We start from the raw sequence: 17,550 nt of genomic DNA on the forward strand, positions 1-17,550 counted from the left end.
ATTTTATTAGAGAATATTAATTATTTGTTGCCCTATGATTTGGGTTTAAAAGCAAAAGCTAAGTTTTGTTTACACATTTAAAATTCAGTTTTTCTAGTGATTGATATGACTAACCTATAAACTATAATGTACATTTTTTTACAAGTAATCAGTTCAACATAAATCATATCCAATTACCATTATTGTGTTAGTATTTAAGTCCAGAGCCTAGTGTTGCAACCCAAAGGTCATTCAGGCAAACAATAACCAATTTAATAAATACAATGTTTGGAGAGTGCTAAAATGCAGCATTATTTATACGATACATTATACCAATAAATTTGAATTTGTAGTCTTAGAACACAGTGGTAATATGGATGATAACCTTGTCTGCGGTGCAGCACTGAAGAAGCGTCTGTCACCTGATGAGGGAGAATAGCTTGCAATCCTCCACTGACGTCACTTTCATTCTCCCAGCTATTAAGTATTTCACTAGATGCTGAAGACAATGATAGGACACTGTTGCCTGTGAATTATAAATGCTTATACTTGCTGAATGTATCTTTAAAGACACACACACACAGCACAATGACAGTCATCAAATACTACTTTTTGTGAAATGCAAGTTCATTTGCACTAAATTACACAGATAAATGTCAACAGTAGATCAGACAGGTTGGGTCATTCATCAAAGTACGTACTACTTGCAAGGTAATCCCTAATACACATTTTCCTTTTTAACACTGAATTTCTGGTCACCATTATATTGACCCATTCATTGCATATTTAGCCTCAATTCCAAGCTTAGATAATCTTTAACAACTGGTACTACATACTACTAGTATTTATTTAAAACATGTTTTTTCTCTTTTCCTAATATAAGTTAAAGCTATCCAGAATCCTTTAGTATACTGTGTGTAGGTAATTATCTAAGTGTAGTTACAGGATGAGAGCTGTGCTCGTGGTGTTTCAGTATTCTGTCCTATAACACTTTTAAACTGCTGATGGTTTTAGCCTACACTACCACCACTTCATATAATGTTACATCCATCCACCAAAAGTGCTCACAAAAGTGAACTTTCTAATGTCTTATTGTCAGCTTTGTTTCCTTAGTTGGAACCTATGTTCTCTTGTTCTTGAAGTCTACAGAACTTACTGGGGATCTTGATCGCAGAACCTACCGCTATCTGCAGTGAGAAAATCCACAGGAGCCGTGATGAGGATTTGTACCTTTGCACTTGGCATTTCCAGACGCAAATTCTAAACAACTAGGCCACGACATGGTAAAAGAATTGCAACCTGGGGTACTACTGCACCCTCAAGGATTCCTGGGGCTTGCAACAAAGCCAAACCAGAGTTTCACACAAATTTCCCCTTAAAAAGCACTTGTCCAGTCCTTTATTAACCTCCACTATTTGAGCTGTGTATGAAGTTCCTCTTAGTTTCTTAGGAACTCTGATGTTTCTTCTCCTTGCCTAACTCCATGTTTGCCTTATCCTGTAGTGTTACTTTGAGTTGTTCACCATATGAGTATTTTCCTGTTAATTTCTTCAAATTCACCTTCACTTTCCATATCACATTTTCTTTTACCAGTTCCTTGATTTGTGCCTCCTGTCTCATCATCTTATCAGTCAAGCTAGTAATTTCCTTACCTTGCTGGAAAATACTGCCTTTTAAATGACAAAACTCATTTTTGAGACATTATTTTTCTTATACACTGAAATCACATTAACATGATATACCCAACGAACAAATCCACAAGGGCTGTGATGAGGGTTCGAACCTATGCACGGAATGTTCCCTGATGCGTCTTAGTCGACTATACCACGACATGGTAGATCCTGTGCGTAGGTTCGAACCCTCATCACGGTCCTTGTGGATTTGTTCATTAATTTTTTTGTTCTAATTTAATTACTTTTTCTTCATAATGCTTCAAGTCCTTAATAATCACTAACCTGCCAAGAAAATCACCTATCATTATATCTTGTGCCAAGAATCCTATGAAACATTCACCTGTTGGTGTGTTGTCCTTCCCTGTGAGGGCAGCCATCTTTGTTGTTGACATGCTTCTGTTTTGTAATATCAACTGTAACTATTCAAATTTTTCACTCACTTTTGCTCATTTCTTATATTTCATTTACTTTTCAAATACCGTACACTTTCACGTGTCACAGGACACCAGTCACGGTCCTCAACCTGTTCTACATTACTGTACTTAGGCAACTGGATTTTCCTAGAGCCTGGTGCAGTGGCTCCTGCCTTCTGGTGTAATTACCCAAGTGTAATTACACTTAGGTAATATGTGTGTGTGAGAGACAAAATGAATAAAGAAGTGGCGAGTACAGTGCTGTACCAGTATTGTATGAGTATAATTGTGATTCACCTAAAAGGCACTGTTGCTGCTCCTCTTCCAGCAGAACCAAGGCAGAATACAGGTAGCCAGCCAGACACATCAGCAAGTAGGCATGCAAGCAGGTTAGAAGTTAGGCATGCAAACAAGTTTACATGCAAGCAGGTAAGAAGGCAGAGCAATCCCTTGGCAATAAATGGGACAATGGCTATCACACGTTTTCAACCTATTCAATTTCAACCCCCCCACCCTATCTCCAACTGTCAATTGCGAGTGTGTATCAGCTGCCACAGCATGATATAACATCACTCAACTTCCGTCTCTTCTTTGACCTCGGTTCCAAAATTGTATTTTGTGACTTTCTGAGACTATCATTTTCATACCAAAAGTGTTGCCAAACCCAATAAATTTTGTTGTCAATTTACAATGAATAAATAAATCAATAAAATATATACAAATAATGAGGACCACCATTTATAATTAAGAGGCACTAGTAAGCACAGCCCATCCCATCTCACAAACTCACTTCCTTCTTTCCATTTCCAGACTCTACCATCCCACCCTTCTCCTCTCCTCCCATCTACCCAAACCTGATTGGAGAAAAAAAATTACACATACCAATCCTTCTAGCATCTCATAAGTAAAACTATTTCTCATATTAGTAAGCAGGTAGTTATAAAATGTGTAAATTATAATAATGTAGCACAATGTACTTGCCACATGAAAAACCAAAGTTCTTGAAGGGGCTTGTCATTAATATTGCATTTCTTGGAGAAAATGTTAGGTATGCCAACATGGGGCATTAGTGGCATCATCATCTTGTGAATCTTGTGGCTCTGATACTAACACCACTTGTGGTTGATGCTGGAGAGATTGTAGCCCCAGATGTAGGCTCTTATGAATGGAGTCAAGAAATACTGTACTTGTATTCTAGCGAAGCTTGCCTCTATTTTTAAAGGTACAGCTCATTGTAACATGAAATCTACTCATGAATCCAATGATTCACTGCAGCATAAAAAATTTTGGGTAGTATCTTTCTGAGAATATATGGCAAATCCGACTTTGATACGTTTCCTAGCTTTGCTAAGTTTCACAGTTGGGTTAGGTGTCCATTCATTAAAAGCATCAATCATTTTCACTGAAATTTGTTCAATCTTAAGATGACACAAATCCTCATTTGATAGGTCTTCATCACATGACTACAACATTTCCACACATCACCTTCACCCATTTAATTATATCCTGATTCACTGGCAAGTCTGGTGCAATAATGTTATCAATGGCACATTTATGATGCTAAATAAACTTTGGAATTCTCATATTGTTTACATATCCTAATTGGTTTTGTATATAATTTACTGCATCATTTGATGTAAGAAGCAACCACTACCAATAGGTAGTGGCACTGTCATACAAATTAGTTAGGTATAAGATTGTTTATTTTTATGTCCGAGTGGCGGCTGGCAATTGTGTGCAGTTCTCTGTCTTTTATGTAGACTGTGATAAACTTATGTTTTGGTATTCTGGATCAAGTGGTTTGTTAAATGTTGTTTATCCACAATGTGTAATTTCCAGTGTAAGGTAGAGATAACCATGGACTAGAACCAAGTAAGAACACTCTTCAAGTGTACCACATTAAAGTATAAATAAGTGGAGTTTTAGAGTTTACTTTTTTGTTGATTAAGGCCAAGTTTTGTGGGACTATTAATCATTGGTAATGCCCTTGTTCAATAGTGCTTACAGCCATGCCCCAGATGCATTTTGTACCTCTAAGCTTAAGTCCACAGAAATAAACCCCTGTGTGATTTAAGAAGCTATTATTTTAAAAGGTGTTTTTACCCTATACAGTGTACTAATAACTTATGGTATGAGGTAAGAGCTCTGTACAAGACATGTCCTGAAAACCTGGCATAACATTGTATTGCAGTCCTCTGAAGAGGGCTTACTTATTCCTATAGAGATTGTTATATTTACCCCCCATTTTTAGTAGGGACGAGTAGAAACAAGCTCGTGCCCTTACATTTATTCCTAATGGGTTCTGATCCTCTCTGATCCTACCTCTAAAGTTGAGGCATTTCAGGCAGCTGCTGCATAATGAGCTAGGTTTTCTCAGTTTCAACATTCTTGGCTGCAACTAGAAGAAAGCACCAATAGGAAAACTGCCATAGAAAAAAAATTCTCGGACTGAAGGGAGACACTGGAAAATTGAAAAGAAAAAAACCAAGGACATCATCCAAGGACCAAAAGTGTTCAGGCAGTGCATAAGCAGGCTGGAGGTAAAACAGTGCATGAAACCGCTTCCAAAACAGCACCGAGGAAATACAGTACTGATGCCGAACACAATCAGCATTGGTTCTACCAGAACTGCACGATAAAAAGCGACAGTATTCGGCATGAGATGCCAGTCAAAAAACGCTCAAGGACAAAAGGACCATATGAGTGGAAACAGAAGGGGAATGACGAAGAGAGAGGAAGTGACAAGAAGAGGAGAAATGGAAAAAAGGTGCCAAGAAAACTCAATACCAGTAACAAAATGAATGCAGGTAGGACACCAATTCATCCACCCACTTCCCATAGAGAAAATAATAAAGACACATTAGAAGATCAGACACAAATAGCCAGGGAGAAAGTTGAACCTGCAAGGTACATCACTGGGCCAATCCTTTGAAAGAGGTGGAGCCATAGAACAATGCCCAGTAACAGAAACCGAGCAGTGCCTGAAATAAATTATTGGCTTATTGATTGATTATTGGCTCCTTATTGGCTGAGCCAGCCAATAAGGAGCCAGAAGTAGCACCTATACCTAGTAGGACTCAAACCTGGCCAAAAACTGGATAAACAGGTGGACCAGGAGAAAGAGATAGAGAAACCCCCCACAGTAACCAGTCCACCCGAAAGGCATCCACAATGAAGGCCAAACGATTGGGGAATGGAGCTACATAAAAAGGCACCGATTCCAAGCTGGCAAAGAGATCCACGTTAGGGCACCTGAACTTCTCGCAGTCACTGGAAGGAGGTTGCATCAATGGTCCAACAGATTCACAGAGGAGAAAAATGTGTGAACAAACAGAACAGTTAACAAACAAGTTAAAAAGCAAAATTAAAGTGTGTTTGTGAAAAATCAAGTTTTCAAAGAACCAGACATAATATAAATTTAAGAAAATAACGGTACATAGAGGTGTCTTGAGATGAAGTGAAAAAATGCTCAAGGAACTAAGTAGAAACAAAGTAGTTGCCCAGATGGAGCATTACCTTAGGTTCTGGGGGGAAGGCATATCTTAGTTGAGCACTCCACTTCAATTGATTTTTCAGGCATCTTTGTGTACAAGAGTCTAGGCAGATATAAGGAAAAGGCAAACATGGTTCCAATTTACAAAAATGGTAACAGAGCAGACCCTTTTAATTATAGACCTGTATCACTGATAGTCAAAACACTAGAAAAAATAACAAACATATGAGTAAAACACTTGGAGAAAAATGATATAATAACAGACAGATGGTATGGTTATAGAACAGCAAGATTCTATGTAACAAATCTAATTAGATTCTATGATAGAGCCACAGACATTTTACAGGAGACAGATAGTTGGGTTGACTATTTATCTGGACCTAAAAAAAACAGCATTGAATGTAATGAAACCCCTTTTTCTAGGCAAGCCCCAGAGGCTCCCTGGAGCTATCGGACTGATATTAGCTATATTAGTCTGGGGCTTCAGTCACATGGAGTTCTACCTACCAGGAACCACGAGCCAGAACCTGATTCCCTCAGAGCAGTGCAAGGAGTAATGGCCTACATAAACTCCACTCTTCGAGAGTATATTCATGTCTGCCATCGACCGGAGTTAGACACCCAGAAAGGTAGGCACCCCAAATCAGTCCCCCAACTGGCAGAAAATTACAAACCAAGACAGAACAGAGCCCAAGAACTTTCCTCCAAAAAACAAGTTAACAAACAAATAGTTATCAAATCGACGCACTGGTCCCCCCCCTTCAGTCCTTCGGCGGGAGGGGGGGATGTCTTGGATTGCAATTTTCTACCAAATGGGGTCTGTTTTGGGGTGCTTACCTATCTGGGTGCCTAACCCCAGTCGATGGCAGACACGAATATACTCTCAAAGTTGACCAGACCACACACTAGAAGGTGAAGGGACGACGACGTTTCGGTCCGTCCTGGACCATTCTCAAGTCGATAAGAAAGTCTCAAAACTCCACTCGAAGAATGGAGTTTTCGTAGGTATTTTCTGCGCCGCTCTGAGGGAACTAAGTTCTGAGAAAGAAATAGGTGTGCCCCAGGGTAGAAAAAACTGTCACCTGATGACTACATAAAGAACAGTGTGAAAGAAGCCTATGCTATGTTTTCCATCTTCAGAATTGCTTTTAAATACATGGATGGCAAAATATTAAATAAACTGTTCAAGTCCTTTGAGAGACCAAAAGTAGGATATGCATGGTTGTATGATGCCCATATCTAAAGAAGTATATCAGTAAACTGGAAAAGGTGCAAAGACATGCAACTAAATGGCTTCCGAAACTGAAAAAACATTACGAATAGAGGCTAAAGGTATTAAATATACCAAAGCTAGAAGACAGAAGAAATGAAGTAACATGATTGCTACATGAAAAATAGTAACAGGAATCGATAAATTGACAAAGAAGAATTCTTGAAAACTGCATCTTTAAGAACAAGAGGTCACAGACTTAAGCAATGGAAACTAAGCTGCTGAAAAAACACGAGAAAGTTCTCATTTGCAAACAGAGTGGAAGACAATTGGAACAAGCGAGAAAGTGGGTGATGCAAAAACCATCATTATGCAGTTTCAAGGTGTCATATGACAGTACTGGGAAGATGGGACACAATGAGTGTAACTCTCATCCTTTAACTACACTTAGATAATTACACACACACACTACACACACTGTATAGTACAGACACAGACAAACAGAGAGAAGGGGATATGCTCACTCTGTACTCAACTCAAGATGTAATAAATCAGCCTGTCCTCTCGAATAGTACATCGCATTTTGGCACATAAACACCCCTCGACAGCTAAAATATGATGTACTATAAATCATAGTGACTTGCAAAATTGATGGGGCTGTTTTGTTTTCTATTCGTGGGTCCATCAGTTAGGTTAGGTTCGGGCACTTTAGTACAGTACTTCATTTTTGTGACATTAGGACAACAAGAGGACAGGCTAAATAAACATTATGATGTTAAACTTTAGTTTTTAATTTTTCTTAAGCGACTTTCTGCACACACATTATATTTTTTATTTTTGTTTAGAGGATGATGTAGAGAAGAGTTTTATGGTTTTAATTAAAAATGGGGGAATGAAAATCACATTAGGTTAATCTAGTTAAGCACACTTGTAACATTCCAAGTTTACAGGCTGTGTATAGTAAAAGTGTTAAGGATAAAACTGTAAGTGGTAGCAGCTTTTGAATACAGTGATACCTGAATGTGGTGGTGATTTGGTGGTGGTAGTGAGGGCATCCAAGGCCCGTAGGGTGCGATCCCTCTCCTCCGTTAGGCACACAGCAGAAGGCGTCTCACACACAATTCCTACTGCCTTTTGAAAATCTAGGAAAAATCCAATGGCTTGTAATACCCTCTCTCTATTTCAGTACTTTTTCTTTTTTAACTAAAAAAAAATGCATGTACTGAAAAACACTTTATAGAAAGTATTATTTACAAGGATGAGCTTTGTTCTGTATCCTAAAATTTAAGAAATTATTAAAAACTTGCAGTCAATGACTGTGCTGTCCAAATACAAAGTAAAATTAAATAATTTAATATTAACAAAGGTTTGATCAAGTCTATAGACTAGTCACATATTATACACAATCAAGGTGCTTGTACTGTATTCTGTACAGTACTTGAACAATATTGATATGACCATAACAATATTAAGTCTTATCACTGTATAGTACTAAGGCACAAAAGATATATTTATGCTAGACATACTCATTACAATGTCTTGGGAGTGCAGGGAACAAAGCTCCTTTGTACAATAATGCATTTATAAGACGCCAACTACTTACAAAATAACAAACCACACACATTTAAAAAATGTACCTACCTTTAGAACACATTCAAAACTTTTACAGCTACATTTACCATTAAAGACACACGCATGCAAGAATTTGAAACCAAAATTCATCACAAGCAATGCAAATGTGATCATTTAACAATTACATTTACCATTAGATATACACATGCAGCAACAAAAATACAAGAAAAGATGGTGTGCAAGAAAATTTGAAAGCATATATCTTGAAACATAAAATCCTAGTCATATCTCTGCTATATCTATCTGTATGTTTGGAAAAATCTAAAATGCTTACATTTGAATGCATAAAAATGCATGGAATCTTAAATTTCATTCCCTCAATTTAATTGAAACCATAATCCTATGATATATATTTAATACATCATGAAGCAACAGTGGTCTACTAATCTTAAAAGTACAAAATCTTTAAAACTCAACATTGAGTGTAATGAAATGCCTCTTACTGGAGGAGTCCCATTGGCTCCCTGAAGCTACCTTGCCGAGATTGCTCCACATTACAAAGGCACATCAGTTATAGAAGTTCTGTTTGACCTATCAGGGACCAGAGCCAGAATGTGCCCCCCACCCTCACCAAGGCACAGGGAGTGTGTGTGATAATTTGCTACCCCACTGGAAAAATCCACCAGAAAGTCAGCAAAACCTTATAGACAACTGAAGGTTTCACAGAAAATGAAGCTTTGTCATCGTCAGAAAACTCTGCAAACAATTCACACAGAACAAAGGATTCACGCAAAGTAGCTCGAGTATCAAACTACTTGTACTTTGCGAGAGTAGCTTGATACTTAAGCAAAGTAATAAGAGTGATACTGTACTCAGTCAGTATCAATCACCACCCCTATGTGGTCCAGCCCCAGCCCACAGCTGGCTTCCCTGACCAACCAGTTCGATAAACCAATGAACATGGAAGGAGAAAGTGTATCAGGGAGCAACCAGGACTCCTCCAGGAAAAAGGAGTTTCTTTACAAATGCTGGGTTTCTAGGGGAGCCCTCATGTGGCTCCCCGAAGCTAACCACAGAGAATAAATATGGGGCATACCAGGGAAGGAGAGATGGCAGGCACTAGGATGAAGAGGAGAACCCAGGCTGGGGGAGACAGCCCAAAGCAATACACAACCGACTAGGGATGACATCTTATCTTTACATTAACAACTATAATTCCATCTTCTAGTATACACCCATCCATGTTTAAAAAGTCCGAAACCATTACTCTCACACAAGATGCAGCTCCAATGTAAACATGAATATCATCCTCATAATAGGGGAAAGTGTCAGCTATAAGACAGAAATTGGGTAACAGAGGCATAATCCTAATGCATTTTGGTTAGTTACCCAAGTTTGGCAAGGGTGGGACACCAACACAGGTACTCCAAAGCCACATCTCATTACTGTACCAGAGTTCAAGTTTTTTTTAAGTTTATTTTATTTTAATGGGATAGGAAAGAAGAGTGAGATCAATGGGATAGTAAGGAAGAGTGAGATTAATGTGATAGGAATGAAGAGCAAGACCAATAATATAGGAAGGAGGAGAGACCAGTGGGATAGGAAGGAGGAGAGACCAGTGGGATAGGAAGGAGGAGAGACCAGTGGGATAGGGAGGAGTGAGACCAATGAGATGGGATTGGATACAACAGAATGTGACACAAAAGAAAATGAAAGACAGGTGTCAAGAACGAATGATTGAATGACATGTTGGTAACACAAGATGATGAAAGTATATGAGAGAATGGGTGAAGAAAATGGGTATAATAATAATAACATATAAAACAAGTACTCAAGAAAGTAGAGGACCTTGTGTATTCACCTAGTTGTGTTTGCAGGGGTTGAGCTCTGGCTCTTTCGGCCCGCCTCTCAACTGTAAATAATTTTTTTTCTCCACACAGATCCCCCCCCCCAAAGCAGCCCGTTATAGCTGTCTAACTCCCAGGTACCTATTTACTGGTGGGTAACAGGGGCATCAGGGTGAAAGACACTCTGCCCATTTGTTTCCGCCGGTGCCAGGAATCGAACCCTGGTCCACAGGATTATGTATCCAGCGTGCTGTCCACTCAGCTACCAGGTGCCCGTGTGTGTCCAGGGCAGTTTGTACACGAGCCATCCAAAAATCTATACCCCATACTGGGTATGACCATTGATTGCAGATGATCAGCAACTACTAGAAGATAAACAAAATCTGAAACCTGTTTATTGTAAAAGCTATTTCTATTAATACAGAACAAGTGAAAACCACTTTAAATGATAGTGAAGTTTTCAAACTTGATATGGCATTAAAAATACTCACTCTCTCTTGTTTCTCCTGGAAGCCTTCTTGTATCCTGTGCTTCTGTAGAAATAACAATATTGTAAGAATGTAGCAAAGAAAATGCAAACCATTCAGTGTAAAAAAAAAAAAAAAAGTAATGAAATATCTCTTTCTGGTTGAGCCCTGGTAGCTACTGGAAGCTATCTTACTGAGATTGCTCCATGCAATTGGGTCATATCAGATGCAGTTGTTGTTTTGCTATCGGGATTCAGAGCCAAAACCTAGCCCTCTCACAGAAGTGCAGAAAGCAAGTGACAATTTGCCATCACACAATGAAAGCATCCATACAAATGGCAATTGAGAAGTGCTAGAAAGTCTAGACATGTAGAGCAGAGGAGAAGTTAAAAAAAGCGAAGTACACCATCAGGCCGACCTGCTAGAAGAGGCGGAGATGCAGAAAAATGCCCAGGTTTGGACACCAGGCTAGATGCACCAGAAACCAAGGCTTGGCCGGCCACCAAGAAGCCAGATGGATCACCCTCCTTAGTGATGGACAATGAACACCCTCAAATTCTCAAAAAGCAAGACTAGGCTCACGAAGGCCACTCCACGAGGACTACAAATGAGACCGAAATGGGATTCCCAGGGGCCCAATGGAAACCAAACGGGTCCGCAGACACTGGGAAGCTCACCAAAGAAAATAGAAACCACCACCAGTCCAACTACCTGTTCTGTAAAATGGTGCTTGCAACATGTCATGTAAACAAGTGCAGAAACCCCCACTGCTCCTGAACACAACCAAAGAACATCTCTAACTGAGACCCAACAGAGGAAACAAGACCTGCAAACAGCCCAAGGTGAGGGCCCCCACCCCAGTGAATCAGCTTCAAAGATACGAACCCCGAACACACCACAGAAGGTAACTCTGGCTGTGCAAAGGTAGCACTAACAAGCACACAGGGCAGAAGACCCTGAGCATATGCAGCCAGAAACATACAAAGAGCTAAGCTCATACAACAACTCTGTATCAAAAGACACTTGTGAAGTGGCACTAAACTTGGAAATGCTACAATAAACCAATTGACCCCCATAAGACATGTCCAAGGATGGCCAGTACTTAGCTGGAGCTTTAGGGCTCGGTCATCAAAAAAAAAAAAAAAAAGGTACTAATGAGTCTCGAGCTCATCTCTGTGATGTGTGAATCCCTTGTTCCATGTGACTTGGTGGTGGTGGTTTAGTTTTTTGAGGCTTCATTTTCTGTGAACCCTCCACAGTTGCCTGTAAAGCTGAGCTGACATCTTGGAGGTTTCCACTGGTGAGGTGGAAGACTATCACCTGCTTTCTGTGACTCTGTGAAGGGACCGGGTTCTTGCACTGGCCTCTAATAGGCCTAACAGAATTAACCACAGCTGATGTGATCTTTTAGCATGAAGCAATCTCAGAAAGATAGTTTCAGGGAGCCACAAAAGATGAGAAATAACAATAATAAATGAAAATGTATAATTTTGCATGGCACTCCACGTCATATGTCAACACATCCAGGAATGCAGCCTGGTGTTCCAGTTCCGGACGACTGAAATTGATGACATTACAAACCCCCTTCTCCATCTTATTACTCCTAAGCCATCCGAAGTGGAATTTTTTCAGCACTTTCCCATGATCAATGTGTGTAATATTTTATGATGCCAGAATAATAATAAATAATTTAATAACCAAATTTATGCACACCAGGAAATGTACTCTAAATTTGGTGCACAGTTAGAGAGTTAATAAAGAGATTAAAAGTCAAACTGTTGAGGATTCCCTCTCACATTGAACTTCAAGGACATGATAATATTAATGCCCTTGCTAAACTTGCAGCAAATAGACAATGTTGAATTTGGGTTATCAAATAGATCTATAAAAAGTGTCATTAGACAAGAACTCTTAGACAAAGTTTAAGAAAGTAGAAAAGTGCAAACAGATCCAGATTAGCAGATCCATTGTTTATCACAATGAAATATGTCAAACAAAACACATGTACAGGATTCTTCTGGTGTGTGGTTTAGTCATCACATAGTATGGGGCAAGTAACAAAATCAGAAGGCTGACAGACATTGCCACAGCTTGAATACAATTTTCCCAACAAGTGTGTGACAGTTTGGCTTGTATGTTGATCTAGACAATATAGAGTGTTAATTGTGTGAATTAAGATAGGGATACACTAGAGCATTAATATTTTAGATTGTGACAAAATTGAGCCATTTAGAGGTAACTCAGAACCCAAATTGCATGAAACGGCAAATTATCTTATTACAAATGATAAAATGTCTGACATGGTTGCAAAGAATCCATGTTTTGCTTATAGCAGGTGAATAACATGCTTGATTAACGTACGAGCTGTGTAGTGAGTAGACTAAAAAACAAACAGCAACTCTTCTGTTATACTGTAAATTGGAAATTATTTTAAGCATTAACAAAAGGCCTCGCCAATATATTGTAAATTCATGGATGTTGCAGTACAAAGAAATTCTTACTAGTTGTCATTGTAATTATAATTTGTGAAGATTAGGTGAAATTGTAAATGTAAAAATACCTGCCGAGGTCGGATCAAGACCTTTTGTACCCCTCTGTATGTGTATGTATATATATGTGTGTGTATGTATATTAAATATACAGTATATATATATATATATTATTATTATTTTTTTTTTTTTTTTTTTTTTTTTTTTTTTTTTTTTTTTTTTTTTTTTTTTTTTTTTTTTTTACACAGGTGGATACAGGAGCAGATGACTGCTGACTCCTGTTGACAGGCTGAGAGCTTTCCCTTACCATAGCTCATGTAAGCCTTACCCACTTGTTTCCCCTGGAATACAACCCTCCAATCATTTAACAGCCAGGTTCCCAATCACAGCTGGGTGAACAGAAGCATATACTGTATTTAAGGATTGGCATCTAGTCAATCCTCCCTGGCTTGGATACAAACCCAAGCCAAATCGCTCATGACGTATGAGGTCGAGGGGTGATCCAACTGCACCAGAGGTCTACAGTTGTGGGAGTTCTTCCTAATATTAAAACCCTAACAACAAAACTGACAGTGAAAGGCAAATTTCACTTACCATGTGGCTGAGGGATGGGTGATGACTGGCCACTGACTGCAGGTCCTTCATCAATCACATCTTCAACAGCATCATTTGAGGTACTAAAATGTAATAAAATATATAAAATAATGTTCGTCAAAGTAGTAATGATTTTTTTTAATTCTTTGACTTCTTCACACTGTGGAAAAAAATGATTTCCTTCTTTATTTCTTGTACAGGCATACCTCAGAATAAGAGTTTAATCCGTTCCTGGAGATGCCTCGCCTTCCGAAAACTCGCATTCCGAAGTTAATTTCCCCATAAGAAATAAAGGGAAATTAATTAATCCGTTCCTGACTACCCCAAAAACCCCACATCAAACTAAATTTTTATACCTAATTTACCTAATTCATCTAAATAAACCTACAAAACTGTGTTCCAGTTATTACTTACCTTGCTGTCAAGTGCTGTAGGCGTATGGAAGATGGTGAGGAGGGGGGAGGAGGAGAGGAGTTACTGTTTGGAAGGGGAGTCCCCTTCCATAATCACATCACATAACCCCATGCCTTGTAACACTATGGATACCACTTCTCTTTCTAAATTTTTCAAACCAGCCCCTGCTTGCCTTAAACTCTTTCTTATCTGCATCACTCGTTGTAGGGGTATTCTTTAGAAGGTCTTCGTGCAACACCCTGGCTTTCTCACAAATAATGGCCTCCGAAACACTATCACCCCTCAACTCCTTGTCGTGTATCCAAATTAATAACAACTTTTCCACTTCTTCAAGTATTTGTGGTCTTTGTGCCGTTAATGTTCTTACTCCTTTTGCCACTTTAGCACCCATAATCTTATTTTTCTTCTTAAGTATAGTGCATATTGTTGATGTGGCTTTGTTGTACTGCCTACAAAGTTCAACAACACGTGTACCGTTCTCATGCTTCCGAATGATCTCTTGTTTCTCCTCTATTGTCATCCTCACATGAGCTTTCTGGCCTTTATCCTTACCACTGGCTTTCTTGGGACCCATGGTGAGATATATAATAACAAATTGTATAGACAAATCACCAAAAATCCAACAAAACACTGAAAATCCGCGAGAAGAATTGATGTGGGGGTAGTCACTGAGCGCGAGACAATAATAAACTGAGGGGCGGCGGGGCGGAGGGGCGACGATCGCCGAACCACCACGCGCTAGGTCGGCTGTACGCGTATCAACAAACTCGCGTCCAAACTCGCCTCCCGAAGTAACCATCGCCTTCCGAGACAAATTTTTGGAGTAAATACACCTCGCCTTCCGAAAACCTCGCATACAGGGACAATCGCATTCCGAGGTACCACTGTAGTTTTAAATTAAGTTCATTTAGACATAACAAAATATGATAGCTTCATTATCTGTTATTACAATACAAATCTACCAAATAATTTTTTTTTTTTTAAGAAAAGAAAACATTACAGCAATCTCTATTCTTAGCTCATAAACCCTTGCTAAGACTTTGTCCAATTAATGCCACCGAACATCAGTGTGAAACAATAAGTGTGAATAATCAAGTACAGTGGAACCTCGAGTGATGAGCAGCTCTATCTACGAGCATTTCAAGTAACGAGTGAGCCACGCTCCGAAAATTTGTCTCGATTGATGAGCAAACTACATGGTGCTTCCTAGCGCTCCCGCTGGTTCTCGGACGCCTCCGAAGAGTAGTGTTGTTGTTGTTGTTTCACAAGACGAGTGTTTCCCATGACGAGCTCGGTGCCAGAACGGATTAAATTCGTTAATCGGGGCACCACTGTAATGCCATTTCCTGCTACTGTACATTAAATATTTTTCTCACAATCCCAATATTTCTTCCAGTAATATTTGCAGTGTCCTAACTTTTAATTGTTTTGCAATAAGACATGTTTGATCTGTATTTTCCAAATACACAATCACGAGTCCAATCTAAACATTACACCATGCACACAGACATTCAAGTCGAAAGGAAAGCTAGGTCGGTTATCATAATTTTATTTGGTGATGTGAATGTTGAAAACATTGCTTGGAGATAGGTCAAAGGCTTTGTCACCTTTTTACATTTAGTTGGTGGTTTACCACAGTATCTAGCTGGACTTGTGATCCTGTGGTCCTGGGTTCGATCCCAGGCACAGGCGAGAAACAATGGGCAGAATTTCTTTCACCTTATGCCCCTGTTACCTAGCAGTAAAATAGGTACCTGGGTGTTAGTCAGCTGTCACAGGCTGCTTCCTGGGGGTGGAGGCCTGGTCGAGGACTGGGCCGCGGGGACACTAAAGCCCCGAAATCATCTCAAGATAACCTCAAGAAGATCTATAAATCCCATGTGCTTCTCCCATCCATGCAGTGGGTAAGATTTTTTTGAAAAGGTGTTTATCTCTAATGGGGAGGGAGAAGTCATTGGACCCCCTGGCAAATTCAGTGTTCCCAGTAAGCCAGCGCCATAAATTCGAGGGGAGCTACTAAGGGGGCCATCTTAGAATAACAATGTAACAATAACACAATGTAACAATAACATATCTCATCACAACTTACTATTTAGAAGGTTCTTGACCAGGTAGTTCACTGAAGGAGGCTGACAAACTGAGGGAATCAGTCGAGAGACCAGTCAAGGCAGCAGAAGATGCTACGGAAGCAGTATCGCCACCCTGCTTATGAGACTGTGCACTGAACATTTCTGAAATAATATTTATTCCTTAGAGGGGTTTTTCACGAGAACATTCCTACACGGCTACAATTACTATCTGCAATTTCCTCCTATGCTCATATCACTGTGATTGATCCTTATTGGTTTCCAGTACTTGTTTTTTCATGTGCTTCATGGTGAGAACTTTTAAATAGTTGTGTCATTTAAGGGTTAAGAAAAAAGAATTATGAAATAAGAAATATAATACTCAAACTCTTTAGTTAATCCATTCTTGAGTTTTGTGTTGCTACTACAAACCGAGTAAGATAGAAAGACATATCTCCATCATTTTGCAGATATTGTGATTAGTTTCACAGCACACATTATGTTATCCATTCTCATACTGTACTGGTGATTTCCCTTTGCACTCTTCCTCACACTTCATTTATAGTCCTTTCAATGTAGGTGAATCTGACTCTTTGCAATTTTTATTTGTTGTGTCTAATCTTAGTTCGATCTCCATTTAGGAAACTTGAAATTTAGCAAATATAATTCAATATATTAGTTTCCACCTATTTTGTACTTCAAAACCAACTCAAACTGATCACCAATTCCAATTTGAAAAACTCGTAGCTTGAACTTCAATCCTTCATCAATATCCTGGGAATCACAATCACACTTGATCTGTCCTGAAAACCTCACAGCTCAGCGATTGCCTGAAGTTTGGCATTCTCTTCAGACTAAAAAAATATTTAACTTTATAGTTATATCAGCTCTACAAGACTCTCCTCAACCAATATTCTTTATTATATTAAGCAGAAAGCTGTTCATCTCATCAGTTCACCAGGCTTTACATACAAGCTCGAGTCATTTAGTGAAGTACAAGTAGGGTTTAACTTCGACATTGAGAATGATAAGCTGAAACTGTGGTTGTCTTTGCTGGAGTGCATGCCACGAGTGTGTGTTGTATAATAATAGTGCATGCAATTTAAATTGTTACTAAATGAAAACCACATTATGACAGAAAATCTGCATAAATGTGCATTATATATGGGATGACTGAATTTTCATGGGCATTTCAACTCGGAAGGGCTGATCTCTGATACCCATGGGCTCCTAATCCCAATTTCTCATCCTGTTTTGGCCAAACCAATCACCAGGAAACTGGCATATGCACAATATCCTAATTGTTCATGTGACATATGCTACAGAGATCTCT

The 17,550-nt window shown here is 39.1% G+C and overlaps 1 protein-coding gene across 5 annotated transcripts in view; it reads right to left on the reverse strand.

The window, feature by feature from the left end:
• Positions 1-17,550, reverse strand: part of fab1 (fab1 kinase) — an 84,517-nt gene that overhangs the window by 23,812 nt on the left and 43,155 nt on the right. For 4 of the 5 annotated variants that reach the window (XM_045749287.2, XM_045749284.2, XM_045749286.2 and 1 more), the window contains exons 23-27: positions 16,241-16,382; positions 13,738-13,820; positions 10,679-10,720; positions 7,785-7,910; positions 365-505 (exon numbers count right to left, since the gene is read on the reverse strand). In XM_045749287.2, coding sequence (XP_045605243.2) covers positions 365-505; positions 7,785-7,910; positions 10,679-10,720; positions 13,738-13,820; positions 16,241-16,382 — 534 coding nt within the window. The remainder of the gene's footprint in view (positions 1-364; positions 506-7,784; positions 7,911-10,678; positions 10,721-13,737; positions 13,821-16,240; positions 16,383-17,550) is intronic. The other variant, XM_045749288.2, reaches the window with a different exon arrangement.

This window comes from Procambarus clarkii, chromosome 27 (assembly GCF_040958095.1).
Source record: "Procambarus clarkii isolate CNS0578487 chromosome 27, FALCON_Pclarkii_2.0, whole genome shotgun sequence".
Taxonomy (NCBI): Eukaryota; Metazoa; Arthropoda; class Malacostraca; order Decapoda; family Cambaridae; genus Procambarus; species Procambarus clarkii.